This window comes from Colossoma macropomum, unplaced genomic scaffold (genome assembly GCF_904425465.1).
Source record: "Colossoma macropomum unplaced genomic scaffold, Colossoma_macropomum, whole genome shotgun sequence".
NCBI lineage: Eukaryota > Metazoa > Chordata > Actinopteri > Characiformes > Serrasalmidae > Colossoma > Colossoma macropomum.
The window spans coordinates 40,613,855-40,630,226 of record NW_023494784.1 but is presented as its reverse complement, the minus strand read 5'-3'; the positions used below and the strand labels follow the sequence as shown (position 1 = coordinate 40,630,226).

Genomic DNA, 16,372 nt, shown 5'->3' with positions numbered 1-16,372 from the left:
GCAATAGGTAGTATAGAACTGATGTACCCTAGCCGACAAGGGATACCCATAATGCACTGCGTTGTTTGAGTAGAGTTAGCGAGCCCAGCTACAATGGCAGTGTCTCCACAGACCTCTCTCCAGACCCATTACAGATGTACGTAAACTCTTCTCATGTGGTTATAGTGGAGTGGTGGCGTGACATTTATAGTGCTTATACAGAATCTTAAACAGAATCTTCTGTTGCACATTAATGAGCAAATCTATGTGACGTGGTGTCTGAAATCATTTACTACCATCACAAATTCTGTTCCCTATAATAGCGTTTTATATAGTGATCCAGTGTTTTGAATGTAGGGTTTTAGGGATTAGGGGACCATTGCGGACACGACATATCATTTCTTGTTAAAATGAATGGCCTCACATGAGGTCACTGTCTTCTTTTGCAAGTTTTCATTGTGGTAAACATTGAAGAGCAGCAACTTCCCAATAGCAAAACACACAGTTTTTAGACTTGTTGCGAGAAAATCAGTTTAGATTCACAGTGATTTTGCTATTTATTACAAAGAGCTTAGTCTACTGTAAAAGCACTATTTTTCAGAGCTCCGTCACTCCAGAGAATGCAGTTCCACAGCCCAAAGCTGAGGGGCTTTTTACCTCTCTGGCTGTCACATAGCATTGGGGATGGTCATCTCCAGATCGTCCCATTCTGTTGGCCGTGCTTTTCAGTGGAGATTAAACAAGCTGTGTCAGCAACTGAACACTTGTGTCAGCAGTGGCTGCACCTTAAAGTAACTACTTAAAGTAAATCCCTGATTAGAAGGGCTGTCTGGATACTTTTGGACAGATAGTTCACATAGCCATTGTGTGTGCATCTTCGAATGGTCAGCTGATCAGAACTGTGTTTCTTCACAGTGTAAGACCATGAGGATCCTCTGGCTGCTGCTGATGCTGGTTCAGCTTCACCATGTTCACTCAGCATCGAAAGGAGTCACTGCCAGTTTGAAGGCCAAATGGCCTCAAACTCCACTCTTACTGGAGACCAGGTAAGCTGCTAATTCATCAACACACCATTTAATTCTTGTTTTCCTGTAATCTTCCATCAAAGTGTAGTTTTAGCCCCACCTCTTAAACATCCACTTATTTCATTACATCACCATGCACAAGCAGGTGAGGTGAATTCTTCTTCTTATTATTATTATTACTATTATTAAATATCATCGTTCACCTCCAATCACCTGCCATTGAGAGAAAATGCTCAGCTAGCTCATAAACCCTCCATGAAACTGTATTTAATTCGCAAATACACCAATCAGGCATAACATTATGACCACCTCCTTGTTTCTACGCTCATTGTCCATTTTATCAGCTCCACTTACTATATAGGTGCACTTTGTAGTTCTACAGTTACAGACTGTAGTCCATCTGTTTCTCTGCATACTTTTTTAGCCCCCTTTTACCCTGTTCTTCAGTGGTCAGGACCCCCATGGACCCTCACAGATCAGGCACTATTTAGGTGATGGATCATTCTCAGCACTGCAGTAACACTGACGTGGTGGTGGTGTGTTAGTGTGTGTTGCGCTAGTCTGAGTGGATTAGACACAGCAGTGCTGCTGGAGTTTTTAAACACCTCATTGTCACTGCTGGACTGAGAATAGTCCACCAACCAAACCTATCCAGCCAACAGCGTCCTGTGGGCAGTGTCCTGTGACCACTGATGAAGGACTAGAGGATGACCAACACAACCTGTGCAGCAGCAGATGAGCTATCGTCTCTGACATTACATCTTGTGGACTGACAAGGTAGGAGTGTCTAATAGAGTGGACAGTGAGTGGACACAGTGTTTAAAAACTCCAGCAGCACTGCTGTGTCTGATCCACTCGTACCAGCACAACACACACTGACACACCACCACCACGTCAGTGTTACTGCAGTGCTGAGAATGATCCACCACCCAAATAGTACCTGCTCTGTGAGGGTTCACGGGGGGTCCTGACCACTGAAGAACAGGGTAAAAGGGGGCTAACAAGGTATGCAGAGAAACAGATGGACTACAGTCTGTAACTGTAGAACTACAAAGTGCACCTATATAGTAAGTGGAGCTGATAAAATGGACAATGAGCGCAGAAACAAGGAGGTGGTCATAATGTTATGCCTGATCAGTGTACGTCACAGTATGGAAGGACCATGCGTTATGATTTCCACTTTCTGTTGATTTGAAGGACCTGTACGTCAGTGGATCATTAGCAAATGATTCAAATCTCAGTTGAGTTCTCAAACATGCTTTGAATGCACTAAATATTTCAAACTTTATTGTAAACTTAATGTATCAAAATACATAAATATGACTGGCAGAATGACAGAATGGTGCAAAAGTCAGAGACCTCCTTTTATTTATTTAATTTCCAGTCAAAACAGCTATTTAAGCAACATTATGTAACAGTTTTACCTTAAAATAACAGATTCAAAATCATTTTGATGGTACACAGATGTATAATAGGGAAAAAGGCGTCTCTGTCATTTCCACTCCGGGCTGAGAAAGCCTGCTATGGCGCTATGTAACTTTGGAGGAGCAGGTTCTCTACTTCTAAGACTGAACTTTGGAGGTGTGGAAAAATATCCCTGCAGATTTCTTTAAAAAACTGAAAGTGAGTCTCCTGAAAAGAATGGAAGCTGTAATAAAGGTAAGGTGTGGACGCAGTAAATAGTGAAAAGAAATGATCTTTAGTAGGCTTGTGTGTAATTTTATGTTACATATTTTCTGTTTTAATGCTGAAGTAGGAATAACTTGTACTTAGTGTCTGTTTTTACTGGAAATGAAATAAATAAGGCGTTTCTGACTGTTGCACAGTACTGCATTCACACAGTAGTGTAAATTCTCTTCAATATTTCCATTTAAAATAACCTATGAATTTTATTAATTTTATTTTGCCTAATAAATTAACGCATGCATGCTTTATTTAACTATAATTGATTCTTACGCTCCAAAATGAATGCGGTTAAATCCGCACCTTCAGATCGATGCATTTCACACCCCTGTGAGACATTCCTTTTTTGCTATGCAGCTGCTGGGCTGTCTTGGCAGACGCACACTGATTTAATCTTTTCTCCAATCTTTAGCGAGTTCATCAGTGAAAGTGGTGATGAAAGGTTTTGGCAGTTTGTCGACACTGTGAAGGAGCTGACGGTGTACAAACACGGAGGTGAGTGCGGAAAACTCACCCTCTTTGAATTTCCTCTTAATTCTGTGTTGTTGTTTATAGTAGTTCAGTCGTGATTTTCTTGAGCTTTGGTTAAAATACACTGTGATGTGTTCTTTAAAATCCTCACTTATACTCAGTGCAGAGGTTTGGCTTGTGATTGCTCTTCAAGGTATGTGATTGCACGCTGAAGGGGGGGGGGTGGGTGTATTTTAAGGCAGCATGTTTTTAGCCAGCCTGAAACTTCTGACCAAGTCAGCGGAGTGGATGAAATGTTTCTGAGATGGATGATTTGTGGAACTTTAATCAGTATATTTTCATTTGCCCCCCAGAATCTGTCCGATCATACTATAACCTCATCGTTAGAAAGGCCAGTCAGTTCCTGTCGGGTCTTCAGGTCAGCCTGCTCAAGCTCGCCCTGTCTCTCAGAGCCTACTCGCCTGCTGTGCATGCATTCCAACAGGTGAGACCTCACCACATACCCACTGCCTCACTGTAATAAGCTTAAGTGTTCATAGTATTCGGTTGCGTCAATCAATGAACATCCCGCCGCCATTTTGGCAGGCAAGCTGTAACTCTGACTGTGCTCTGATAGATGTCTAGTCAGCATTTCTGCAGCTGCAACACTGGTGGGTAAAGGTGGATAAATAGAAAAATAGACCAGAAATGACCACAGAAAAACTGAAAAGTTATGTGGACACGGTCTCCAAAAAAAAATGCTACATGGAGAAGATTAGATTGATGGAAGTTCAGAAAATTCCACTGTGTAAGATTTTACAAAAACTACCAAAACTGCCAACATTCTTAAAAGTTTTTCTTATATAATAAACACAGTTAAGCTGGAGTTTCTTATCTGCCAGCTTCTTAAATGGTGCTGCAGTTAAATTGCGAACGAATTTCAAAAAAGAAGCTGGTGAATAAAAACCCAACATGATATCACAGAGAAATTTGTTGACCGTTTACCTCCCTTAAATGCATCCTCAATTCTGAAATAACTTCAACTTTTCCTTGGAAGTGTTTAATGATCAGCTAACAAGCAGCGCAGCAAAGCTATGATCAGCTGGAGCTGCTGGACGGTTGAACGTGTCTCACTGGCTGATCTTATGCTGCATCCCAAACCACACACTTCTATACTTCACCTGCTAAGCTAATGGGTGCACTTCTAATGGTACTGCACTTTTTTTACACACTATTTAGTGCACTAGTGTGCAGTTTTAAATGCAGCAGAAGTAACTCAATGGGAAAACGCGTTTAGATTTCAGCTGTCATTTTTTTTTATCACTGCAGCAACAGGTCAAATAGATTAAGGCAATACTGGAGGTTCAGATAGTGAATAAAATGGCTATATTTGTGTTGTAGACGTCACCAGCACTGTAAAGGAATGAGTCTGTAAATTTCTGTAGAATGCACAGTTTCACATCAAACCACTCTGAATGACTTTGCTTACATCTAAACCATTTTTAGAAATTTAGAAAAAATCCTCTTTAGAAATGAAGCACCCAGACAGACACAGCTAGCTAGGTAGCATACTAACTGTTCCCAGATAGATTTCACGTATTTGCCAGGTTAACAATCTTTCTAGCAGTGCACATTAAACTTGTGGCTGATGTATTATTTGCAGAGAAATAGAAAAATGTATCATTATTATCAGTCTGATATTGGAATTACAGCTGATTAATTGTAATCAATAATTTAGCACCAGTTTTTTTGATACGTAGGGTGTGTCTCAAAACCTAGTGAGCTCTCTAAGTAGCCGCTGTCCACCTAGGCAGCTGTCTAAGTAGGCAGCGTTCCAACCGTCGTCTGTCCTTATAAGATAGATAAATGAGACGCTCTAGTTAGACAGCAAAGACGTCGCCGCTTGTTCCCGCCCACTGCACGAGACTGGCGTTTACTTACCTCAGCCGTCGGAATCACATTTAGCCAACATGGATCTGCTCTGGCAGTTTATATAGCGATTTTAATTGTATTTGCTCTGAATGAAACAGCAAAATAGACAACAGTTGTGGTCAAACGCGGAAAGTATAGGCTATTTGAGCACCTTTATGACGAGTAAATAGATAAATAAACAGAAAATCAGAATAACTTACATTTGAAGATGACGTCACTGCTTGGTGAAGCGCTTCTGATCTCCATCTTCAAACAAAAGTTGCGGCGCGCTGCATCGCGGGATTGCCTCAGCGGCTGAGGAAACATCCGATGCTCTCGATATTGGGCCAAAATGAGGTATCTCAGTAGGCAGCATATTTGAGATATCTAAGAATTGGGACAGCCTTCTTTTCGGGAGCGCATATTGTGACGTAAAATGCTGTCTATGTAGAGAGCTCACTAGGTTTTGAGACACACCCATAGTTTGCTTGTTTGTAAACTTGTTTTAAAATGCAAAAAATTTGTTCTCGTCAGCCCAGATTTCATTATCATCACAGCTTTGCTATTTTTGTATGTCTCTAATAGAGAAGTAAAAAAACTTAATTCACTTGTTTTTATTCTCTGCAGATTGCCAGTGATGAGCCTCCACCTGAGGCGTGCTCTGCGTTTGTGTCCGTGCACGGCCAGCACGCCTGCAGCACCAAGGAAATGAAGAAGCTCCTGAAGGCTGCCGCAGGCAGGTAACGCGCTTTCGTCCATGCGGAATTTACCCAAGCAGTAGTTCTCTTCTTTGTAAGCAGTTTTGTTTATTGGGGTGTAAACACAGCGGTTGCCCGGGATATTAAGCTTCTTACATCGGAAATTATGTTTGTTCACGCTTTGCTGATTCTGCTGCTTGCTCGCTGAGTCAATGGCGAGAGTGTGATCCCTCGTGAACAGAAGTGATCAACAGGACGGAAATCCGAGTTTTCATTAAGGGCAGATTAGAAATACACAATGCATGTCCAGTAGCAGTGCCACGTTTTAAAAACTGCAGTCAGAAACTCTGGATACAGTGTTTTTATTCAGCATTTCACACATTGTGCTGCGCTAAATCTAGTTAAACACGGCTAATTATTCTCTCTCATTAATGAAGCATGTAATTAGTCAAGTTTTTTTTTTTTAAACGGACGATATTCACAATATGTGCAAAAAAGCGTATTTTATCATGATAACAAAATTGATCTCGATAATGCTGAAATATCGTCATATTGGCCACCTCTGTTCAGCCTGATAGCCTCGTTTACAGCTACACTGTCACCAAAATGGATCTCTGTTTGCGTTTTATTTCAATGTTGCATATGTTGGCCATTTTTCTGTTAGATTTCAAACTGTAAAATGGAAATCTAGTGTGATTTTGAGGACACTACCATTTCCCAAGGTGTACTTCTTCTGCTTATAATTGTAGACTACTACATCAGCTGAGCGTATACCAACGTGCATAGCAAGTCTCTTGTTACGAGGAACATTAGCTTAACTTTAACAGTGACCACTGAGCCATTACAAAACCTAAGACTCTCTCGACATTCTTAAACACTGTTAAAAAAAAAAAAAAGGAGGCTCTATACAGCTAAATACAAAGACCCTTCACTGTTACTAGTGCTAAAAACATGAATAGACCCAGTCAGTAGCTTGGTGCTGAAGTTACAGCGATAGGCCAGCATCCACAATGGGTTCTTGATAGTGTGCCAATGTTACAGCACTCTTGTTTGGTTTTAGCAAAGTATAACATGCACTATAAAAAGCGTGGTCAGTGGTCAGTACCTGTTTTGAGAAAAAAAAGGTTAAATGCATGTAGATAAACCATACATATCGCTGCTGTCGGAACAAAACTTTGTATCTCCATTTTTGTCATTTTTTCAGTTTTTGAGATAATTTGAAAATGCCTGTTGCCATTCATGTTGTTTGTAAATCCCATGATAAATTGACCAAAAGAACTGGCTCAAAATTGCTTGGAAAACATTCTGGTTCCATTGACTTACATTAAAAGTAAAGCATGTTTTTTGCTTCTCCTGTAAAGTTACCATTTTGGAGATATGTTACTTTAATAAATGATCACCTTTGTTTTCACATTTGTGTTTATTTTATTGGTTGTTCCTACTACTATTTTGGTAAAATACTGTACGTCAGAATAACTATATGAAGTAGTGAAACTGTTGAATTGTTGTAAAAGGTGGTATTCCTAAGAAAAAAAGTGACTGTAATTTTACAGATTTTTACCCTCATTGTAAAAACATACTTTTTACTGTTAATTAACAGGTTTTACCCCCTGCTGCCAGACTTTATTTTTCAACAGATTTTTACAGTATAATACATTTATGTAATCCTAAATATGAGCAAAACATCTGGAATGGTTAAGCGAGTGCTGGAGTACCAGCGCACATTCCTGGCTTAAACTAACCAAAAACGAGCCACACAGTCATAGACTCTTTATTAAAATGCCTGTAGTTTTGGTTTGTTATGCCTAAACAGCTTCATATTTACAGGCCAAAGCCATACCTTTATAAGAACGATCACAAGTACCCAGGAGCCAACGGGACGGATCTTCCTGTGGTTATTCTCTATGCTGAGATCGGGACCAAAAAATTCAACACATTCCATAAGGTTCTTTCTGAGAGGGCCGAAGAGGGGAAGCTGGTCTATGTGCTGCGGCATTTCGTGGCTGTGAGTACCTTGAGCGTCAATTTTGTTCAGTAAACCTTCCAACCGTAGGTGGAATCCACTCTAAGTGTTAATAAAAAGTTACATATTCATTTGAAAACTTACGTGATTCTGTTCATCTGAAGTGCTCTGTCTCACTACAGGACACAAAGAAGCAGAACATGCTTTTATCTGGATATGGAGTAGAACTGGCAATCAAAAGTACCGAGTATAAAGCTGTGGATGACACCCAAGTTAAAGGTATATATTATGGTACCCTGTTGGCAAAGCAGTGCCTTGTGATTTGCCTTTTTTTTGGGAGATTTTTTTTGTGTAGATTTTTAGAGATTTATTTATTTATTTATTTATTTTTTAAGATTCAAAATCATCCACAACCCACGAGGAAGATGACCATGATGAGGTTCAAGGGTTTTTGTTTGGAAAATTAAAGTAAGTATATTCATTCTTCCAGTATCTAATCTTGTTTATTTGAATACTAAATTTGAATACTAAATTTTTCCTTTAAGAACCAATATTTTAACAAACAATATTTTTTGTGTCTTCACTTTTGTTTAGATTACAAACCTGAATACAAACAAATCTGAATTGACCTATTCATGCTCCGCCCACAGATGCATTACTTTTTAGCTATGAGGTTGGCAACAATGGCAAAAATCCCATTCAACCTACAATAATTGTATAAAAACAGCAGTTTTCTCAGTGCTGGTAAAAATCTGTAAAGTTACAGTACAGCAGTGAGTAATGTTTGTTTATTGATGTTTGTTAAGGTCAGTTTTAGAGGGCAGTACTGAGTAATGTTTGTTGTTAACCAGCATCATTTAAACAAACGTTACTCAACGCCGCCCTCTAAAGGTGTCATTATCAAACATCAAATAAACATTACTCACTGCTGCCCTCTAAAGGTGTCATTATCAAACATCAAATAAACATTTCTCACTGCTGCCCTCTAAAGGTGTCATTATCAAACATCAAATAAACATTTCTCACTGCTGCCCTCTAAAGGTGTCATTATCAAACATCAAATAAACATTACTCACCGCCGCCCTCTAAAGGCATTATTAGCAAACATCAAATAAACAAACGTTACTCACCACTGCCCTGTAAACGTGTCATAAACAAACATCAAATAAACAAACGTTACTCAACGCCGCCCTCTAAAGGTGTCATAAACAAACATCAAATAAACAAGCATTACCGCCACCGCCCTCTAAAGGGGTTATTAACAAACATCAAATAAACAAACGTTACTCACTGCCGCCCTCTAAAGGTGTCATAAACAATCTTCAAATAAACAAACACTACTCACCACCGCCCTCTAAAGACATTATTAACAAACTTCAAATAAACAAACGTTACTCACTGCCGCCCTATAAAGGTGTCAGAAACAAACTTCAAATAAACAAGCATTACCACCACCCCCTGAAGGGGTTATTAACAAACATCTAATAAACTTTATTCACTGCCGGCCTCTAAAGGTGTTATTAACAAACATCAAATAAACAAACATTACTTACCACCACCTTCTAGAGATGTTAACAAACATCAAATAAACAAACATTACTTACCACCACCTTCTAGAGATGTTAACAAACATCAAATAAACAAACATTGCTCACTGCCGCCCTCTAAAGGTGTTATTAAAAAACATCAAATGTACAATCATTACTCACCACTACACTCTAAATGTGTACCACGCTGAAGTTAGAGCTTTGAATGAATGTGTGATGGACGAATGCTTTTTAAATGCATTCTGCTTTCTGTTCTGCTTCCATGTGTTGACTTCATTTGCCTGAACCCGATCCAACTCAACTGTTTGTTGCAACGTAAACATATAATTGTGAAAGCAAACTTTGGAAAATAATTGCATTCAGCTCAAACAATTGCGAGCAAGCAATTATGTAACAACAGTGACAGGCCTACTTAAAGTAGCTGTGAAAGTATGCATTTGTGGGCAGAGCATGGAGCTGTCAATTAATGCTCTTCGTTTACCTCGTGTAGGGAGTCTCATCCGGAACTGCAGGAGCAGTTAGGCGAACTGAAGAGGCATCTCATAGAAAGCACCAACGACATGGCCCCTCTCAAAGTGTGGGAGCTGCAAGGTAGGCCTGCTGCTTTTATTAATGACCCTCTTTTAAACCTGGAGTCCAGGGCTCTACGTGGGTCCAAGGGAGCGTCACACAGGGATAGGAAAGCGATCTGTACTGGCCCAGGAGAAGTGTCTGGGTGATGAATGGAGAAGAGGAGGAAACGTTGTGTTTTCCGCCCATCTTTGGCGCAGCGATCTGTTCTGCTCCCATGTGTTGACTGCTGAACAGATGCTAATGGCTGGAGCCAAGTTTACTTGGTGGTAGTTGCTCTTTGTGGGTTCAGTTTTGATGTACAGTCTGAAAAAAGAAAGAGGCCAATTATTCATAACATGTTATCTCCATAATGTATGCTGAAAGGAGCCATTATTCAATGAAGAAATGAACGGTCCTTTCACTTTTACATCAAAACCAGCCATAAAGGCTGATTGTGTCCTCCTCTCCAACACGCTAATTACTTACTCATTCATTCTTCCTGAATGGCCTAGAGTGAATGTTTGAAAGCTATATATTCATTTACCTTCCATTATGCAATTATCTGCAATAATTATGTGATTGAGTTGCTTGAAAACCTGCTCTCGTCTTCGTAATGAATTGCTTCGATATGCCTAATAGTACAGACACCCTCTGTGGTTAATTGCCTTTTCTGAAATATGTTCTGGAACGTTCTCTGCATTAACAGACCTGAGTTTCCAGGCAGCGGCTCGGATCATGTCTGTGCCAAAGTTTGATGCCCTCAAATTGATGCGAGATCTCAGCCAAAACTTCCCCAGCAGAGCGAGGTAAAGAAATTGCCTTCTGCATTCACCCACTGTGCACCACTTTTAGTGATTAAAAGGAGAACATGTTTACATTGCAGCAGTGAGGAGATCGGTTAACGAAACTTTCTAGGGATGCACTGATATGGGAATTGTGGGCTGATGTGTAATATTCAATATGCATAGTAGGCCTGGGAGATATTGAAAAATGATTAGCGTCATATTTTCTAGATAAAAAAAATTCTGATTACTGATTCTGTCACCACCACCACCTCCCCACGAAACAAATACTTGCAGATTTGACCTACTTTCTGTTCTGTTTTTTAGTTTCCATGCATTTTTGACCTTAACTGTTTAAATAAAAATCTTTAATACAACCAAATATTAAATAATATAATATTAAGTAACCCAACATCCACCAAACCACTTTATCTGCCGTTTTAGTAAACATTAAACATTATTGCAAAAATGTGCATTAATGAGCTTCTTCTGGTGCAGATTTATGGTGATTTGTGTGCTAATAGTGCTCCCTACTGGAAAAACTTCAGACTGCAAGCGTTTTCCAAAGCCATGTTCATGCTAGGGCTGAGCCATTTGGGCAAAACATGTAATTGCGATTTTCAGAACATTAGCAATTAACATTATTTGGGTTAGCAAATTATCTCTACAGTTGCTGAAGCTAACCGGTTTCTATCACAAACATCAGCAAACGGGACAAAACAATAATGAACTACTGGCTCTGTGAAACAGAAAAAACAAGTTAATGTTACCCACCTGTCAAGCAGGAGCGACCTCCTCATCCCTTTTCATGCCTTTCATCTCGATGAAGCTGAAGTCAGTTTCTTTTTCGCCACCTTCTTACTCAGATTTTCCCGTTCCACCTTAAATGGTGCAGCACTTAGGCTATAGTCAGGTGTCTCAGCTTCTTGTTCGAATTTTCCTGTTCTACCTTAACCGGTACAGCAGTTGTATTCGGGTGCCTCAGGCGCCAGAATGGAACTGCCGCATGATTTAACTTTTTTACAGCTCATAAAACACATGACAGTGTAATTTGTGGTGAAATCAATGCGAATCGAAAGTCAAACACATTATCTTTCAATACCATGATGGATTTCTGGGTGTAAAATAGTTTTACAGAGCGTCTCTGAGCTAGCTGAGTGGTTTCTCTCTATGATGGGTGGGCGTGGTGGGAGGGGGAGGTGGAAAAATGATATTAACTGTTGTATTTTTTCATCAAAAATCTCATGACATTTTTACATTTTAGAGGTGGTACAAAAAGTCATTACGTTTTGATGAAAGATAGAGGAAAACATGAGATGATGAAGATGATGAATTATGCTTAATATGATCGGGGACAGTCACTAACAAGGTACCAAAGGTTAATTTTGATTTCAGGTTAATATTAAGGTGGTTCTTCATTAGTCCCTAGGATTGCCATGCACAACAATTAAGATGAAAAGAAAGCTTTTGATCAAAAATTTTAATCTGTTTGGCATAATTTATGTAAAATTATGTCGAATCTTCTAATTGTGAAGCGGTTATTTAATGGAGTTCATCTTAGAGCTTGCCAGCATCGGACCTTCCTATTCTTTTTGACTCTCCAAGAAACCTCCTGCTCCCATTTCTGACTGCTTGCTTATGTCGTGACTCCGGGTTGTTTTTAATGTGTGATTTCGGGCTGCTGGTTCTCTAGACACTTTTATGTGCTGTGCTGTGTGAAAAGTGCTGAGTCAGAGTGGGCTGTTGGAGTTTACACTGAGTCAGCTCAGCAGATATAGCATCTTAAAGGTGCGCAGGTTCTGGAGATTAAAATGGGTTTTTACGACTGGCCTGGGCCATTGGAAAGAGATGATAGTGACGGTGCATGTTTTACTGTCCCCACAGATCACTGACGAGAGTGGCTGTAAACCAAGAAATGAGGAAAGAAATTGAGGAGAACCAAAAGGTGCACTTTTATAAACAGCTCCTGTGAAAAACTTTGCGAGGTTCATCACATGCTGCTGTTTGCCTCCAGGGAATGTTTTGTTCAGTTTTAGATAAAATTAGACGTAATCTAAACCTAATTTAAGCTTTTACTGTGCAAAAATCAGAAACCACCCGTTTGTTTATTTAATTTCTGGTTAAAACAGCCAGTAAGTACAAATTACTAATTTTTCAGGAGATATTTCTGACAAGATTAGATATGAGATGATCTACTTGAGTTGGTCTCACTTTATTTGGATAGTCCACTTTCGTCCCCTATAGATTATCTACAGATGTCCAAATCATTAACAAATTATCTGTTGAAACTCAGTTGATTCTAAACAGTGGTGGGGTTAGGGTTAGGATTTGGACCAGGGTGAGGGTTGGGTTTAGGTTTTGGGTTGAGGTTAAGGTAAGAGTTAGGATTAGAGCAGGTTTAGAGTTAAAGAAAATTATAGTCAATTGAGTAGATATTTAGTTGAATGTAACTTGAAAGTAAATTAAGTATCTACAAAGCATCTAAAGTGGACTATCCAAATAAAATGTTACCAATGCAGACAAAATGGGATTCCTAACAATCACCTGGAAGACCTGGTAGACGCCAAAACTACCGCCATCGAGTAAACATCACTTACAGCTTTCATCTTTGAGAGAGAGGAGAAAATCAAGCTGCTCCAGATCTGAAAACATCCACAGGTGTTTCTGTCCATCCTTCCACTGTGAGAAGACAACTCAGCGCTGTGGGTCTGAAAGGATGTGTAGCTGTTCAAGAAGAACCTCACTGAGAAAAGGAGACAGACACATCAAACAAAGAAGCTGAACAATGGACTGACCACCCCAGAGTCCAGACCTCAACATCACTGAATGTGTTTGGGATTACTTGCTAAATCAACCAAGTTTTCCGCCCTTCTTGATGCTGAAAAATGAACAATTTGCGCTTGAAGGGTGGTCTCTGACTTTTGCACAGTACTGTGTATTCAGATATTCAGATATATGTATTATATCATATATATAATATAATGGGAGAGTAAGTGATATTTGTAATGTTTGTGGACAGTAATATGCATGAACTGAAGAGTGGATGTTTATGCATGTGCTGTGCTGTTAAACTGATCTTGTCTGTTCTGCAGCGGCTGAGTGAGACTATGGGAATCCACCCTGGAGATGCCAGTCTCTTCATTAATGGAATACACATTGATCTGGACCTTCACAACCCTTTTAGGTAGGAACTCTTCAGCATTTGCACATAGTTTGTTGACAGTCTTCAGCACCCACCGACCCTGTGTGAGTATAACATGCGTGTTTGGGGCATGGCCTAGATACGGGTGGGTAATACAGGGGTGATGAAATATTACTTGTGATAAATGACGTCATCCTTTTCTGAGTGTATCATGCGTATCGTCAGTGCTTCTAGAACACTGTATAGTAGTATAATACTTAGTATAATACTAATAACTGCATGGATCATAAAGATCGATTAGAGGCTGTAAACAATGATACGCACTCTATAATAAATGCATAAACTCCAAGTGTTTTACTTCTTTATTTATTTAGTTTTACCAATTGGTTGATTTTTTTTTTTTTGTTTGTTTTTTTATTTTGGAAACTTTTAATTGAGCACAGTTTGTTATTGCTTTTTTTTGATGCTATAAAAACATTTTTTTTGTATTTTTAAATCTGCTTTTTTGCTGATGGGTTCTTTTATATTTAATAATAATTAAATATTATGATGTGTACCATGAACTATGAAAATGCTTTAAAGTATCAATACATAATTTTCAGGTTCAGTATGATTTTTCAGTTGAGTTAAGACTCAATTTTAGATGTGTTATGTGTTAACTAAAGGGCTATTATTCTATGGACCATTCTACAACATTGAGTCAAAATTAGAGAAACATATTTCGGACTTTTAACTGATTTGCATGTTAGACTAAAACCCTTTTTTTTGAGTGACTGTATACCTTAATTGTGATTATTAGAATAAATGATTGAATATTCCATTTTGTCACTACTAAAACAGTCATAACACTACTGAAACTTTACCAAATGTTTCTGTAGTAACTGTTTCAGTAGTGACGATTTTAGCTAATTTTGAGTGTAACTCAAAAATGCTAGCCAGTACATGGGTAGCAAACATAGCTTTGAATCGTTGTACACATATGAAATCATAATATTTTCATTAAAACCACAAAAAAACTTATAGAAAATATGTGTTTCGGAGGTGACAATTCCTAATGTTCCACACTGATTTTCAGACTTCAGGGCACATTTACTTCAAAATAATGGGATCTAACTGCTCACCATGTGGCCATGAGGGACAGGGATGCAGTCTTACTTCCTGCTCTAAAATGCAGGGGTGTGGCTAAAGTAGGGCTGTGCTTGGACTAAAACTCTGTTTCAGTAGTGACATAAAAACATGGCACAGAATTTTTTGATTTTAGCAAGTTTTTTATTAAAAAAAAATGAAACTAATGATAAATCTAAATATGTAACGTCACTTTAAAAAAATCTAAATTTTTTCTCCTGGTGTAAATGTAGGGGTTTTGGGACAAACACCTCCCAACAGAAAATACCCTATAAATGATGATTGTGTATATATTTAGCTTATTACTTTCTCAATGAATGCCTCAGGTTTAAGTAAATCATAACACAATCCCTGTAAATATCAAAGTACTTGTTTTTTAAGTAGTTTTATTTTTACTGTATGACCAGTAATTCAGTAGAATGAATTGTGTCCATGTACTACAAAAATTGGTTTGACTCAGAAAAATCCAAATCTTATTTAAAACTAGAATGTGGCATGCTGTTGTGCTCCAGCGAAATTATGAAACAGTACATACAGTACAGTACAACAGTATAAATAGTCTTTTATGTGAACTGCATCATATAAGACTCTATATATCGCTGCTGTCTGAACAAAACCTCATATCTCCATTTTTGTTGTTATACAGTTTCTGATATAATTTGAAAATACCTGTTGTCCTTTATACTGTGTGTAAATTTCATGATGAGTGGACCAAAAGAAACAGCCCAAAATGACTTGGGGGTGGGGGGGGGTCTGCTTCCATTGACTTACATTAAAAGTACAGTTTGTTTTTTTTTTCTTTTCCTGTAAAGTTCTCATTTTGGAGATACAAGGTTTTGTTCTGACAGCAGCGACATCATATCTCCATTTTCAACCTGCTTAAAGATGAAATGGCAGCATCAACATGTCACAAAAGCACAATTACAATACATGCAAAATCTGCCAGCACCAAACCTTAGCAACAAGTTATTGAGTTTTTCAGATTGTGTTTAACACATTTATTATCAGTTATTATGTGTTTTTTTTCAGTATTATTTTGAAATTGTTCCATCCTTCATACTGATGTTATGTTTTCAATACTTTGCCCACCATTAAACCAAACAGCTTTTCTTTCTTTCCTTGAAAAGCATACTGGATGTTGTCCGAGGAGAGGCTAAGCTCCTGGAGGGCCTTCATAACTTGGGCATCAGAGGGACCAGCATGAGCAAGTTCCTGCGGTTGCCGGTGACCACTGTGGAGGACAGTTATGCTCTGGACATCAGGCACTCTGCTATAATGGTGAGGGGAAAGTTTGAGTGGGAGGCAAAGTAGAGGATGCGTGTTTTGCTTATTATTACTGCACATCAGTAGTTCAGGACTGTAAAGATCAGACTGTTCATCAAGTCTCCACAGTGAGACGTTTATACATATGATTTAATCATGCAGATTTCCTCCATGTTTTAGCAGTATTTCAATTCACATCTCAGAGATGGTCTCCTGGATTTGTACATGGACGTGGCTGGTCCTTTGAAAGTC

General features: G+C 38.8%; 1 protein-coding gene across 3 annotated transcripts in view; it reads left to right on the top strand.

Annotated features, from left to right (window-relative positions):
• Nucleotides 1-16,372, top strand: part of uggt2 (UDP-glucose glycoprotein glucosyltransferase 2) — an 81,593-nt gene that overhangs the window by 2,230 nt on the left and 62,991 nt on the right. For all 3 annotated transcript variants that reach the window (XM_036571548.1, XM_036571540.1, XM_036571558.1), the window contains exons 2-13: nucleotides 895-1,025; nucleotides 3,100-3,182; nucleotides 3,512-3,642; nucleotides 5,676-5,788; nucleotides 7,574-7,751; nucleotides 7,892-7,988; nucleotides 8,105-8,177; nucleotides 9,747-9,847; nucleotides 10,515-10,614; nucleotides 12,475-12,535; nucleotides 13,683-13,774; nucleotides 15,985-16,135. In XM_036571548.1, the coding sequence (XP_036427441.1) occupies nucleotides 895-1,025; nucleotides 3,100-3,182; nucleotides 3,512-3,642; nucleotides 5,676-5,788; nucleotides 7,574-7,751; nucleotides 7,892-7,988; nucleotides 8,105-8,177; nucleotides 9,747-9,847; nucleotides 10,515-10,614; nucleotides 12,475-12,535; nucleotides 13,683-13,774; nucleotides 15,985-16,135 (1,311 nt within the window). The remainder of the gene's footprint in view (nucleotides 1-894; nucleotides 1,026-3,099; nucleotides 3,183-3,511; nucleotides 3,643-5,675; nucleotides 5,789-7,573; nucleotides 7,752-7,891; nucleotides 7,989-8,104; nucleotides 8,178-9,746; nucleotides 9,848-10,514; nucleotides 10,615-12,474; nucleotides 12,536-13,682; nucleotides 13,775-15,984; nucleotides 16,136-16,372) is intronic.